Below are 15376 nucleotides of genomic sequence, written 5' to 3'. Positions count from 1 at the left end.
CACAACATTTGCAAAAGTTGTTTGACACTGAGCTTTGTGAAACCGCAGTATACTTTTCAGCTACTTTTATTCTAAGAAACTTTTTGAATGCAAATATATCTCCATTATCAGTTAGCCTAAGCAAACTTACAACTTATTTACAAGAAGCAAAAAAAAAGACACCTTTTGATTTTTTATGCATAAAATTTCCTTACCAAGCACGAAACGGGTTTGCATTCTTGAATACTCTTAAACTGCAAGCAGCGTGTTGAGGCACCCGCCACAAACAAATTTTAGAGCAAAAGAGGGACTGCTTGCACTCTAGAATACTCTCCTAGTTGATGCCCTTTTACCCAATGATGATGCTCTTATGGTTGAGTTGGTCGGTCTTGTTTTGGATAAATAATATTATTGTCTTTTAGAATTTACCAGCAACAGTTATAGTTCTTTCTCTTTTTCATGTTCCGTTACAGGCCCCTGATCCAAAGATAGATAGTGTCAGTAAACTGTCATCACCAGAGCCTGAACATGAGTTAATGATTGATACTACTTCACCTCCTGACGAGATCACAAAACACACTGAGGAGTGGATAAAGTATGTAAAAGGAGAAGGTGAAGGTGTGACTGAAAAATCCGTTAGTAGCATTGAACTGTGGGATTTTGCTGGACAACAGCTGTACTATGCATCTCATCCTGTATTTTTAACATCACGTGCAATATATATCTTGGTTTGTAACCTCAGCAAATCATTGCATGACACTGCCCAACCATGTGTGAGACAAGGAAATCATAATTTCACGTTGGACAACCCAACTGGTGAAACAAATTTGGAGAATCTGCTATCTTGGCTGTCTACAGTGCATAGCATCACACAGATGAGAAGAGGAACTTGTGACGATGCAGAAGGAAAGCTGCCTCATCTGCGTCCCCCTGTGATCATTGTAGGTACCCATGCTGACAAACCGTTTGAAGACGTTGCAACAATGAAATCAAGAATACAGAAGGCAATTGCTGGTAAGGACTATGAAGGACATGTGGTGCGGCCTATCTTCAGCATTGACAACACTGCAAAATTAATTCAGAGGAGGTTGAAAAAGGTTTTCAGAAAAGAAAAAAACATTGATGACATTCAAGCTTTACAACAAAAAATCATGGAAGTGTTGAGGCAGGAGCCTTATATGAAGGAAATGATACCGGTGAGGTAAGACTGTGAATAAAAGAAAACAGGGCTTTTGCCGAGGATTCCCATGATTATTAACTAACTGTTCCTTTTTGTGGGAGAGGTTGGCGTATAGTGGGCCTGCTATTTTTTTGGGGTTCCTTAGCTTCAATCATCTTTTGGACGTTACTTTCGGGACTTATTACCGGCCGCCTCTTTTAGCGTTATACTCGAGGTCCGTTACAACAGGATTTTTACGTTTGGAATTTTACGGTAGGTTTCCACAATAAATAACTTAAGCCCTAATACTGGTAGTTTTTAGTTAACTTCTTTGATGTTTATCCTCCCGTTTCAAATTGTCTGCATACTTCTGCACATAAATCGCTTCAAGTTTACTGCTCAATGATATGAAAAATTGAATTCATCTCTCTTATTAACTAGGTGGCTGAACTTTGAGAAGGTTCTTAGTGCTTTGCTTTCCAAGAAAGTTTACTATTTGAACGTGAAGGAACTTCAAACCTATGCAAGGGACAACTGCTTTATAAATGACGAGGATGAGTTCAATACCATGGTGGATTTCTATCATGACCTGGGGATAATTATCAAGCACTGTAGCACAGTCATTCTGAGCGCTGAGTGGTTAATAGACCTATTCAGGCAGCTCATTACTATTCCACCTTTTGATGAAATGGTAAGGTCCGAAAGACATTCGGTTAGTGGTTTGAACCATTGCAGGCGCTTTCTCTTCTAGCTCATTTATTTATTTATTTATTTTCCACACAATGGCAAAAGAGAAGTGGCGAGAAGACCCAAGAGAGACTATGAAAAGCTTATGAGAGATAAGATCTATCAAAGCTACGGGCTATATTTGTTTACATCCAACCATGCAAAAAATGGGGCGAAGTCTAAAATGGCAAACAAAAAAGATCGTTATTCGAATTTGCTTATTACAGCCAAATTCGTAGTATCGCGCCGTGCGTTTTGCAAACTTCGAAGAGATTTTCCATTTTTCTGTTCATCGAGTCATTTGATTTGCGGCGGGGTTAATGCAGATCACAGTGTAACGCGTTCACCTAGTTTTTCCCGCAAAAACAAAACTGATAATGACTATGGACTGTTCAAGAATAGCGAAGGAAATCACGGTGGTGATTGGAATTTATTTTGTCGAGGGAAGGAGCCAGACATTGCTTTATTGTTGCAAGTGGGGTAGACATTCGTAAGGAAGATCTGAAAAATCATCGAAGCAAACAAGTCGATTTATATTGCCCGAAACAGGACGATTACAAGCAAAGAACCTTAAAACAAAGAAAACGGATCGAAATCCACCAGTCACAAATCACAAACGATGGCCTTTTAAGGTCACTCAAGTGAACATGTGTTCCTTAAGAGGTCCACTAAGGTGATTGATGAACAGAACAACCCAAAATTTCATCAAAGTTAGCAAAAGGCGCAGCGCCACACAATGAATTTGGCTGAAATGTAATCTTTAGAATTTTCTTAAAGGAAGAAAGAGATCGAGAGTTGATGGGTCCGTGAAAAAAAAAAATTGAAATTTTTTTGTGTATGTTCCACAAAAGGGTGGATGGTAGGCCTTGGAATTTCTAGTATTGTGAGTCAGAGTGGAATTGATTGTTTTGGGAAAAATTTTTATGTGGCATGAATACAGTGGTATCGTCGGCAAGAAAACATCAAACTTAATAAACTGCAAGTATTGTTAATGTCGGTTATGTAAAATAATAAATCCCCGAGTATAGAATCCCGAGGTACCCCACCAAAAATTTCATTTCTTAACGAACGATGGTCATTATCAAAAATTCAACATATTGCATTCTGCTTGAAAAGTAACTTCCTACCCTGTCCAGCGCTAAACCACGAATACCGTATTGTTGGCATGATCTACGGTGCCAAAGGCTTTTGAGAAGTCAAGAAAAATATCGACGATGGCCTCAATTTAATCAGAATATTCGGAAAAACGTCTTTATTGTTCAACAAGGTTTCCAAACTGTGGCAGGAAGTTAAAGAAAGCGGTGTCCTCAGCATGGAACTGCTTTATCATGTGTTTTCTAAGTTTCTTCTGAATGGCGCTGCAAAGGTTGACATTCTGGACCTTATGGAACAATTTGGTTTGATTGCAAAGTTTTCACCTTCTAAAACTGATGTAAAGTATTTTGTGCCATGCCAGCTCAAAATGCCACCTGATTCCATTTGTGCCATGGTACCATCAAGCTCAGACCCTTGTCCTCTTTATGTTTACTTTGTTACTGGTTTTGTCCCTCATGGCCTGTTCACACGGCTTGTTTCTCGACTGGTCAGGTGGTGTTCTGAGGTTGGTCCAGCTCAGCCCCCTACCCTATATCAAAATGGAGCATGGTTCGTCATTGGGAGGAAAATTATTTGTGATTTAGTTCTTATTTGTAAGAAGCAGTTCATAAAGTTTTTCGTCAAGCAAAAAACCCAGCGTCAGAAGATTTCAGTGGAGGACACAAGTGAGGTAGCGATGCAGGTGCGCGAGTTTGTGAAGGCAACTCTACAAAATTTGTCACATGATCTGCTGTATCTGCGTGGGGTGCAGTACGAGATTCGGGTGGCCTGCCCATACTGTCAGCTGCAAGAGTGCTCAGGCCATAATCAGACGGCATGTGGCAATGAAGACTGTCTTCACCTCCTGGAGTTAAAGCACGGTGAGCCAGTGATTTGCAAAAAGAAACCTTCAGTGGAGTTACTTACGGTTAGGGGACAGGAAAAATGGTTCTCACAGGTACCAAGTGAGGTAGGTGGTAATAAAATTCATTCTTTAGTAAATAATTCTGTTGTTAGCGCTTCATTCAAATAATCTAAAAGAGAATCATGCTATGGGCGAATCTTTGTTAACATTTTCTTCCTCATGAACATATGCTCATCATTATCTGATGAAGCTAATAAAATAAAACCCCTGGATTTTGAAAGACCATAACAATTTCAGTTATCTCTTAAAAGCTGACCCGATATACCGAATGGTTTCGGAGAAATTCTCTTTTAAAAACTCGAAATTTTACAAAGAATGTATGGCTCATCATATTTTTTGCCACCCAGCAACTGCACAGTTTCAGATAGCTGACATTTACTTCAATATTGCTTTTAATATAACTGAAAATTGCACAGCGCAGTTGGGAGAACGCCGGTCTACCGAGCGGGAGGTCGCGGATTCAAATCCTGGCCGGACCTACACTCAGGCTCTTAAAATAACTGACAAGAAAGTGCTGCCTTTGTAATGAGATCTGCAAATGGTTAGACTTTCTAGTCTTCTCGGACAGCACTTTCACTGATTTATTCTTGTGGGAGGTAAAAGAACCCACATCACTATATTCGAAAAGAGTAGGGGTCGTAGACCCCGGTGGTGTGGTCAACCTTTACGGGTTGTGGGATTCGTTAGGGGTGGCACCTCGCATGGGACCTGAGTCCCGTTCGTTCACATTCCCTCTAGGCAGGCCTGTGTCCAGAAAAGCTGGTAAAATAAAAAATAAGTTAATGAGCTCTTTCAACTTTTGAATTTAGTTCGTATGTACGGCCACTGCTTCTTCGAGTTATGCTAATGAGAAAAAATGTAAACAATGACGTCAGCAAAGATTCGCCTATAGGGGAAGTTAGATACCCTCAAGTATTATGTTATTAAATATGTAGTCGTCTATCTATTCTTTTAAGCTTCAACAAAATCTTTTCATGCAAGTTGCGATCTCATATCCTCTCATGGTCAGTTCAATAACAGTCTCGATACTTGTCTTCCCACTAAAAAATATCTTGATCGCTTACCAAGCTTTCACGATCTAGATTTATTCTCTCAAAATAGTCTTTTAGACAAGAAATCTGACGACCTTAGCGCCTATACTCCAACCACTAGGTGTAAATATTACTCTCCACACAGCTTTTCCCAATGAAAAAGACATTTAAATATGTCTTCCTATTCAAATTCTAGTTTTTCATTCGTTCGTACTAACATCCGAAGCTTAAAACGTAATTTGGAAAATTTCCAAACCCATCTATTGGGTGAACTTACTTTTCGCTTCAATATTTTAGGTATCACAGAAACTAGAATAAAATCTGCATGTGATAATCTGGATTTCAATCCTACTATATCCCACTATGTCTTTGAACATGTGCCAACACCTCTTTCAGCTGGAGGTGTTGGCATGTATATTGATGAGAATCTTAAATACACAATTATCGAAAAATGTTCTAATGAGGCTTTTCAGGCCCTTTGGGTTTGAGTTACACCTACCCAAACATGCAAATATAATATGCGGAGTTGTTTATAGGCAGCATAATTCCCCAGAGCTTTTTCAGGAATATTTTGATCGAACAATCGAAAAACTCAGCGCCTCTGGCAAGCAGATCTTTTTGATGGGTGATTTTAATATTAATCTCCTTCGCTTTCATGATTGCAAATACGCCCAAAACTTTATCTTATCCTTGCAAAGCTTCAACTTAACCCCGACAATTGACAAACCAACAAGAGTACACCATAACTCATATTCACTCATTGACAACATCTTTGCTAGCAATCTAGAAGATACCATAACAAGCGGTAATATATTCTCAGATCTAACTGATCACTTTTCTCAATTTTGTATTCTTAACTAACCTCTTTGACCTCCAAAGTACAAAAATGCTACTCCGTGACTTCTCTAATTATTCAGAGGCAAAATTCTTAAACGAACTGTCCCAACTTGACCTAACTGGCGCAGTCTCAGGACTGAATGATGTAAACAAATCTTTTTCTGTGTTTTACAATAAACTGAACAAACTTCTCAATAAGCACGCACCTTTTAAGCCAATATCAAAACGTAAGAAAAAGAGATTATTAGAACCCTGGGTAACAAAGGGGATCAGGAAATCGATTAAAATAAAAAATGATCTTTATTGTTCGGGCGACACCGCCGCCTACAAACTCTATCGGAACAAAGTGTTGATGCTCACGCGAATTAGCAAAAAGATGTATTTTCACAAATATTTTGAAGAAAACTTTACCAAAACCAAAAAAATGTGGGAGGGCATCAACAGCCTTTTAGGATGGAAAAACAAAGTTCACAAAGATATAATCTCTCTTAAATGCCCGAGTAGCAATCTAGTGTCACAAAATCCCTCTGAGTTTCCTCACATAATGAATAAATACTTTTCTTCAATAGGACGTAACCTGGCTTCCAAAATGCCAAACTCACCAAAGCAATGTACTGATTATCTACCAAAGTTAGACTTTGCTAGTTCATTCTTTTTTAACCCTGGATCTCCTTCTGAAATTGATTCTGAAATAATGACTATTCAACTAAACAAGGCACACGGGCTGTATTCATTTCCCACTCGCATTCTAAGATCGGCTAAACATATTATAAGTCAACCTCTATCTATGCTTATCAATAAATCAATTGAATATGGAACCTATCCATCTAAATTAAAGCTTGCCAAAGTAATTCCAATTTACAAAAGTGGCAATGAATCTGACCCCTTCAATTATAGACCCATATCGCTTCTCTCCATTTTTAACCGTGTCTTTGAAAAGATGATGTATAATCGCCTCCAGTCATTTATTTAAAAGTGCAATATTCTCCATGATTCACAATATGGTTTTCGTGAAAAAAGGTCTACTGAGCATGCTATTTTAGACATAATTAATGAAATTGAAACTAACATGGATAAGAAGTTGTACTCATGTGGTGCGTTCATTGACTTACAAAAAGCCTTTGACACAGTAAATCATTCAATGTTATTAAGAAAATTAAATCATTATGGAGTACGTGGAATAATTAATGATTGGTTTGCATCATACCTAGTGGGTCGTCAACAAATAACACAAATTGGTCCCAAAAACATATCCAAAAATGAAGTAGTGTTATCAGGTGTCCCACAGGGATCGGTCCTAGGACCCTTACTATTCGTTCTTTATATTAATGATATGTCTAACAGCTCTGATAAATTGAAGTTCTACTTATTTGCTGATGATACTAATTTGTTATATGCTGACAAAAATCTCAAATCGCTTGAATCTACAGTTAATGCAGAAATTTTTAGGGTTTATAATTGGCTAATCGCAAATAAATTATCACTAATAAAAAGAAATCTAACTTTGTCATTTTTAGACCAAGACAAAAAAAAAGTAAAATCACCAAGTCAACTTGAAAGTGTTTGACCATCATAACAACTCGTTCATTTCTTTAGAATGCAAAAATTATGTCAAATATCTAGGTGTGCTTATTGATGAAAATCTTTTTTGGAAATACCATATCGCTCACATCGCTTCAAAAATAAGTAAAACAATTGGCATCATTGCCAGCCTTAGACACTTTGTACCCCTGAATACTTTACACCACATATACATATCTCTTATTCAGTCCTACTTATTGTATGGCGTAGTCGCTTGGGGCCAAACTGCTAAAACTTACAAAAACAAAATTCTTATTCTTCAAAGACGCGCCCTCCGCGTCATGTTCTTTGGTGACTACAATTCTCATGCAGTACCTTATTTTGTCTCCTCTAGCTTTCTTCCCTTAGATCTACTGTACTTTAAATCCGTTGCTATTCTAATGCATGATATATCTAACAGCTTAACACCTGCTAACATATCTAACTTATTTGCTTCCCAATCTAATATTCATTCATATAATACAAGATCATCTTCAAGAGGTGACTATTATGTTAAACACTCAAGGTTAGACAAACAAACTAAGTCTTTTTCAAGATATGGTGTAAAAATCTGGAATAGTTTACCGTGTGAAATGCGTCAAATGTCCAAAAATAACTTTAAAATCAATGTCCACGACACTTTACTCCGAATACTTTCAGAAGAAAATGATTATATTGATTTACCTGACTTACTAACAAAAATTTCCTGAAAACTCGGCTTCTTATATTTGCAATGTCCATGATTGTAAACTTAATTAAATTGAATTTATTTTTTATTTATTTGTTTATTTATTTAATTACTCTTTTTCTCTAGTCTTTCTTGTGATCTATCTGTATATGTGTTACATACGTGTAACCACTGCTCGCCTCGACTAGCTAACCTGCTAACTGCGGGCAGTGGATATTGCTTTCTGTAAAATTTGTGATAATTAATAAACAGTTGAACAGTTAAAACAGTTGAACAGTTATTAGATTACAGGATGATGCATAGTGTATACCTCTTATGTGGCCTAGCACATGAATCTCCGTAGGAAAAAGAGGAGAGAGGAAATGACTAGAAGAAATAAAGTAAAATTAAGTGAGTTTATAAGGTCAATTGGTGCCATATAATGACTCAAATGCTGATACTAGAAGCTCTTAGCATTTGACTTTGACGAATGACAATAATAATTATTAATGATCCTCTCCTCTTGTGGGGCCTCTCAGGGATAATGAAACAAATAATTTAAGTAAAAGATAACATGGTTAAAAAATTCCGTAGTGGTTGAAGGCAAACCAGTTGGCTATTTACAAGCATGACTGAGGTTTGAACTCGGGACTTCCAAGAACAAATCCAGCAAGCGGTCAGGGGAGGACTTAAATTCGGGGCCTCCGAATTACAAGTCCAGCACGTTAACCACTCGATCACACCGCCTCCTTGTGTATCGTACAGTGCCTGATGTATTCTTAATCTTGTGCGTGCATTGCTTTGCTGTTTAAACTTCGCATCGTAATTGTCATATGGAACAAAAAGCTTTCACATTTCACATGACTTATGTAAGGGTTCTTTTTCAAGACACAATTATTGACCTGCTGGCATAGGAGTTGGTATTTATGACTTCGTTAAATCCTAGGTCGCGTTTCTTCTTAACATGCTTTTGCTTAGCTGTTTTTGGCATCTTTAATTTGTTGATATCATGTAGTGCAAACTTTAAATCGAAATGTCAATCGCAGGCACCCAGGTAGAATTGTTTATTCACCATTTTCACATAGGCCATAATGCAGCTTGTTTAACCCCCAAATTTTGCATAACCATTGTCTTCGATTTCTCTTGGGACGACTGCATGTAATACCCAGGAGAAATTGGTAACAATGGTTATGGAAAATGTTTTTAAGGGGCGGGGGGAAACAATATACACTTAATGTCAGATCCCAAGGGAAACATTCGTCTCGGGAAACATCAGGACTCGAGGGAAAACAAAACTAACTGGTTTCCCTAGGGACCTGACATTTAATGTTTTCAAGAGCCATAATAACCCATTAGGCCATTGTTTGCGAAAGGATTTTTTAGCTGCGATTTGATTTGCAATGTTTGAAAATTCTGTGAAGATCAAACTTTTGCACATACCGATTTTCACACGAGTTGATCCGTCAAAATCGTCAACTGGTCATGTCCTTGAGAAAAATACTCGAAACCTTTATACGTTTTTCTCCTTCCTCTGTCAACAGAAAATACGACCACACGGTCGCTTGTACGGTCGTCTTTGTAGGATTCACGCATTTTGTGTTCAACGCTTATCCGGACCGCAATGCTACTTGTCCTCTTTCCAGCTGTTCCAACAAAAACCATGGTCCACGCGGTCGCTTTAACTGTATTTCTACCGTTTCTTGTAAAGGATCCGTTTGTGTAGAAGTTTTAACCAGTTTCTATGGTAGGTTCTTCGTTGAAGAAGGACAATTTATCACGTACACACCCTCCACATCGTCCCTCCACTTAGGCAGCCATTTTTTTCATTTATTGACCCCGCCTCGCTTTGGCGCGCTAAATCTTCGGGAAGTCAACCAGTTTACCGGAAACTGTTTCCGTATGGTCCGCATAGTTCTAAAAATATTTTTTTTGAAATTAAGATATCCCAAAGGCGTGACTGGGAAACTCCCTCTCTGTCCTGTTATGACTCTTGATGTTTTGTTATATTTCTAGACTTTCACTTCAACGTACTTCAACAGCAACAAAAAAATACACTTAAGCGGAGCGAATCAAAACAGTCGACTCGGTACTTAACTTCAGTAAGAACACAAATTTCATTCTCAAAGCCACTAAATGAATGATTTACAAAGTACTTTCCCTGCATTATCTGCATCTTTTTCCTCCACTAGCTGCTGTTTCTCTTCTGGGATAACTTTGAAAATCGTTGCCTTTAGCTTGAGGCTTCATGTTTGTGTTGTTCTGTTCATTCACGAAAAAGAAAACTGGCAGTGTTTTCCCGCCTTTAGCTGTGACGCCACTTTCGACCATGCTTTGATCACGTGCTGTAATGTATCCAGAGCGGGGTACATTGCTTAATATATCACGATCGGGACACATCTGATTTTAGTCAAGGCCATGTGACCAAGAATCAGCTAATTGCTGTCCCTGTTTAGTTGAGTAAAAGTCTAGGAATATAACAAGATGCATTATGGTCTATGTAAAAATGGTCAATTCCAGAATGCGTGTTTTGTTTCCCTTACAGGAAGTGTATACTCCATCACCTGATACTGTGCAAACTCACCCAGGGCGTTCAATCTTGAAAGTCTCTCTTCTGGCTAATGAATGGGGGTCATCTAAGGGTGGCTTGTCAACAATAAACAGAACGCTTGCTATGCATTTGGCAAAACACTCAAACGTAGAAGTCACCATTCTTGTACCTGAATTTGAGTGTGGTGAAGAAGACAAAAGAACTGCCAGAGGTCAAAACATTGCCATTAAGGAAGTACAGCGTCGTCCAGCCTTTAGTGATCCTCTTGACTGGTTGAACTTTCCACCAAGAGATCTTGACATTCAAGTTGTGATTGGTCATGGTGCAAAGCTCGGTAGACAAGCACAAATTATCAGAGAGTATCATTGTTGCAAGTGGATACAGGTTGTGCACACTGAACCTGAAGAACTGGCAATGCATAAGAACTATGCTAACGCCATTGCTAAAGGGGAAGGAAAGAACAGAGCTGAAGTTGACTTGTGCGAAATTGCAGATCTCGTTGTGGCAGTTGGACCCAAGCTGAAGGACGCCTTCTCGTCCAAACTGCGCTCATCTCATCGATATGTCTTTCAATTAATACCAGGTTCATTTGCAGAGTTTTCAGATACTAAACATGCTAAACAAGATAGTGCGAACTTCAAAGTGTTAACCTTTGGCCGTGGTGATTTTGAAGACTTTAGTCTCAAAGGGTATGACATTGCTGCTAAGGCAATTGTTGAGCTGCAGGATAGTTCTTACCGCCTTCTGTTTGTTGGAGCTCCTAATGGAAAGCAGGATGAAGTCGCAGAAATCTTACTCCAAACTGGCATTTCAAAGAACCAGCTGATTGTCAGATCATTTGTACAAAACAAGGAAAGATTGAAACAGTTGTTTTGCGAAGTCGATGTGGCCATCATGCCTTCAAGAGCTGAAGGATTTGGCTTGACAGCACTGGAAGCGATGTCAGCTGGTCTTCCTATTCTGGTTGGTGGAAACTCCGGATTCGGAGAAACCCTGCGTGGTCTTACTGAGGGAAAGTCAGTCGTGATCGATTCCGATAACCCCAAGGAATGGGCAAAGGCAATTGATGCTATCCGTCAAAAACCAAGGATACGGCGGCTTGAGGAAATCCGACGACTGCGAGAAGTTTATGAAGAGAAGTTCAGCTGGAAAAGACAGTGCCGGCTGCTTGTTGAAAAGATATGGAAGATGGTTTATGGTAAGTAATCAACCTTATCTTAAATTAAAGAATAAGTTATAATTAATAATTAAACTCTGTAGTTTTCAAATTTATTCTATTTTATGTTTGGACTGACTGTCAGCCTTTACAAGTCAGAGGTATAGCCGGCACTAAACTGCAGTAGACCACCGCACCTGAAATGTCATCTGTAGATACATGTTGGTCTACTTGAAGGTTAGGCATTTGTCCATTACATGGACGTTCTATGACGTTGCAATCGTGACCTTACTTCTGTTGGGTTGTTAGACTTGGAGGGTCTCGCTCGATTCATCGAGTTGGGTAACCAATGGCAAGACAGAGTCACCACCGATCTTGCAGTCCTGGTTAATGCATCTTGTATTAATACTTTCGGAAGGCAAAAAAGGAAATCCTCTCTTGGTTAGATTACGTCGTCAGATTGAGGGGCAAACGTATCACAAGATAGCTCTTTTTTGGTGATCTCGTACAAGCAGGAAGGGTCCAAGGCCTCTCTCGCAAGGGATTTAAGGACAGTGGCACAGTATCAACCACCAGAACTTCAAAATTAGCGCAGCTCCGCTCTTGATGGCAAGGTGTATAACTGTAACTGAACCGGTGAAGGAAAAACAGTGGTAGCAAGGAGAATCTTGTGGATATCACACAGCACAGGGCTGCCTCAGACACTTTACTAACAACTGCGTCTCAGATTTAAATAGATACATAAACACTGAGTAGTATATTACCTTAGCGATTAATACCTTTGATGTTGTGACCTTTAATTATTGTCGAACCTCGGTAATACGTACAAGGAGGAGGTTATTCACAGTGGTCGTATTTAAACAAGATATCCTTATTAAGTCAAAGCACGAATACCAGGAAACTAAACTCCACTAATGAAGGAAAATTATCTCTCGGATGAATTATTCTCGTTTTGTTTTTGTCTCGGATTAAATACTTGATGAGTTGTTTTGAAACTTGAAATTTATAAGCACCACACCTCTTGACTGGGAATAATTTTGTACTTTTGTTATTTACAGGTGACTTAACATTCCAGGCACTTCAGCAAATCCAGTTAGACGCACGCAGAGAGACCAGCCAAACTGAACTGTCGCTGAATTTAAAGAGGACTGCTCAAGAGAAAGGCTTTGTGATTTCTGACAATCAAGGAGAGGGCAACTGCATGTTTTTTGCTCTTTCAGAACAGCTTGGTGTCGTAAAAGGAATGAGGATGTCTCATGAAGAGATACGGCAAACCGTGGTTGGTTTTCTTAGAGACAACCCCACGTTGGTAAGTAAAATATTACCAGTAACTTTATTATAGTTTGTCACAACATCGTCAGAAAACGTCTTTTGTTCTGCTGGTTTCTATGCTTTTTTAACAACTCTGACATTCAAAAGAAACAAACGACTACTTTGACACATTGTATCTGGCATAGGTAACACTTGCATGTGGCAGTTAAAAATGCGACTTTACGCAATCTGTGTTGTAATTCTGTCCCCAATAAGAACCGCATATTCATGGACTCCAGATTATAAAGCAAGAGTTTTAATACCGAATAAGCACGGCTGCGCCCTTATTTTTCTCTTGCAGCCAGATGGGACAGAGCTGTTCCAATTTGTTGACGGATATTCATCTTGGGATGCCTACCTCACAAACATGATGACAGATGGTACATGGGGTGATCACGTGATTCTCCATGGTGCCGCACACTGCTTTGAAACATGTATTCACGTGATCAGCAGTCTGCCGCATCATAATGACGTTATAATTTGCCCAGAGTATGATGATACTGGTAACAACCGGCTTGTGCTGGGTCACGTGCATGAGCTTCACTTTGTTAGCCTTCTTCCGGTTTGAAAAAGCTGCCAGTTTTGGATCTGAGAGCTTACACGCTGTTATCGTAAGAATGATACTTCAGATAGCTGTTTTAATCGCATTTATTCATGAGAGAAATATTGGTCCGGGCGAATCCGGGGCTAGTTCTTAGTGTGTCTGTAGTTATTAATAGGGACTTAAGGTGACTCGACCCAGTTATTTTGTGAGGGTACCATCCTACTTTGACGCTCTCTGGTATCCCCACCTTTACTTTGATCGTAAGTCTTAACAAATAGCATGGATAGCATATAGATCAATCAACAATATCAACATGGCATGAAAGTTTTGGCGAACGGAGTAAATGTCACGTGGTTATAGTGCCACGCCTCTGTGGGGTCTGAGTCGAAATTCTGCTGTTGCCGGCATTTTTGTCGTGAAAATCTCTCGGCTACATATAGTGGGTATTAGTGCCTTGCGTTGAACAGAGTTTCACCAAAATCGCAAAGACCCAATGCGAGAAATTCAGCGGTTTCCAAATTTAGGTCATAATTTATTCGAAAATGATAAGCAAACTTTACACGATTATATCTAATAAGCTATGAGATTTATCCCCTTATTTTGGTGATCGTTATAACAGATGGGTCCTTGCAGGTCAGTAAAAAGCTTTAGGGCCTTGTAAATGCGCGCGATTTCGAGCAATGCAAAGCTATAGAAATCATAGTTTTAGCTATTTGTTGACGTTTGTCAGTGTTTAAGAGTCCTTCCCACGAAAAAAGCATTTTCTTAAAAATTCGTAGTTTTTTTTTTCCTTCAAATATTTTTCAGGGCCACAATTCATTAACTAACTACCCGGATTCTGAATTTCATGGTCATTTAAAAACTGTGACATTATCTTCTATAAGCCCAAACTTGAGTAAACATTGAAGATTTTTAGCGTGTTGGCTGGGTTTGTGCTTTGGGAGTTTTCTATTGTTTCTAGTCTATCATGATACAGGATTCTTGTTCAGCACGCGTGCAATAACCGCGCTTGGCTGACTTCCGAATGCTCACTTAGCGATTTTGGTGAAACTCTGATCAACGCAAGGCACTAATACCCACTATGTGTAGCCGAAAGGTTTTCACGACAAAAAAGCCGGCAACAGCAGAATTTCGACTCAGACCCCAAAGAGGCGTGGCGCTATAACCACTTGACATTTACTCCGCCCGCCAAAAATTTTCTGCTATGTTGACATTGTAGATATGTTATCCATGCTGTTTGTTAGACCTACGATCAAAGTAAAGGTGGGGATACCAGAGAGCGTCAAAGTAGGATGGTACCCTCACAAAATAACTGGGTCGAGTCACCTTAAAGATCCAACGACGAGACGGCGCGTTGCCGTCGCGTCGTTGGATCTTAAAGTCCCTAATGACTTTTATCAGAATTTAGCTCAGCTGTTTAACCTATAAAGTTGAACGCCATATTTTTCATTTTTCTGTTAGGTAATTAATTTGTCGCAAAGTTTATTACTGTATACGAAAAGCAATTTTCCAAGTGTGTCTACCAATTTTAAGGTGGCCGAAACCTATTTATATGCGTACCTTGATCACACCCCGCATTCAGCATAAAGACAAAGCTTTGGGTAAGAATACCCTTAAAGATGGAAGATAGTCCGTCGGCACTCTTCATCTATTTGTGCGTCAACTTTCACAAATGTTTTAGCGTAGCATTTTAAGGTTTAATTTGACCAGACTTTTGTGCAGCGAGTTGTGAATTCACTATTGACTTCAAACTTGCATTGCGGAGATATAAAACTTGAGAGCTCTAAGCCTTTTAAGTTCGAGGGAAATCTGTCGTATGATTTCGAAGTTACTTTAATTTTTTGTAAAAACGCGGTTCT

At 39.1% G+C, this 15376-nt stretch overlaps 1 protein-coding gene across 1 annotated transcript; it reads left to right on the top strand.

The window, feature by feature from the left end:
- The first annotated feature begins 460 nt into the window (after positions 1 to 460).
- On the top strand, positions 461 to 13688 carry LOC140924779 (uncharacterized). Its single transcript, XM_073374773.1, has 7 exons — positions 461 to 1180; positions 1580 to 1829; positions 2893 to 2901; positions 3132 to 3908; positions 10501 to 11704; positions 12721 to 12971; positions 13275 to 13688. Exons 1-7 carry the CDS (start codon positions 516 to 518, stop codon positions 13539 to 13541), a joined length of 3423 nt encoding a protein of 1140 aa, XP_073230874.1. The 5' UTR covers positions 461 to 515; the 3' UTR covers positions 13542 to 13688.
- The last annotated feature ends 1688 nt before the right edge of the window (positions 13689 to 15376 follow it).

This window comes from Porites lutea, chromosome 14 (assembly GCF_958299795.1).
Source record: "Porites lutea chromosome 14, jaPorLute2.1, whole genome shotgun sequence".
NCBI classification, from domain to species: domain Eukaryota; kingdom Metazoa; phylum Cnidaria; class Anthozoa; order Scleractinia; family Poritidae; genus Porites; species Porites lutea.
Note: the sequence above shows the minus strand (reverse complement) of the source record. Positions and strands in the feature narration are given on the sequence as shown.

Bases quoted from the DNA above. Each gene is read 5' to 3' on its own strand.
- LOC140924779 (XM_073374773.1), top strand. From the start codon at position 516: ATGATTGATACTACTTCACCTCCTGACGAGATCACAAAACACACTGAG. The intron at 11,705-12,720 runs GTAAGTAATCAA...TGTTATTTACAG, and splicing joins GATATGGAAGATGGTTTATG to GTGACTTAACATTCCAGGCA. The intron at 12,972-13,274 runs GTAAGTAAAATA...TTTCTCTTGCAG, and splicing joins TTAGAGACAACCCCACGTTG to CCAGATGGGACAGAGCTGTT.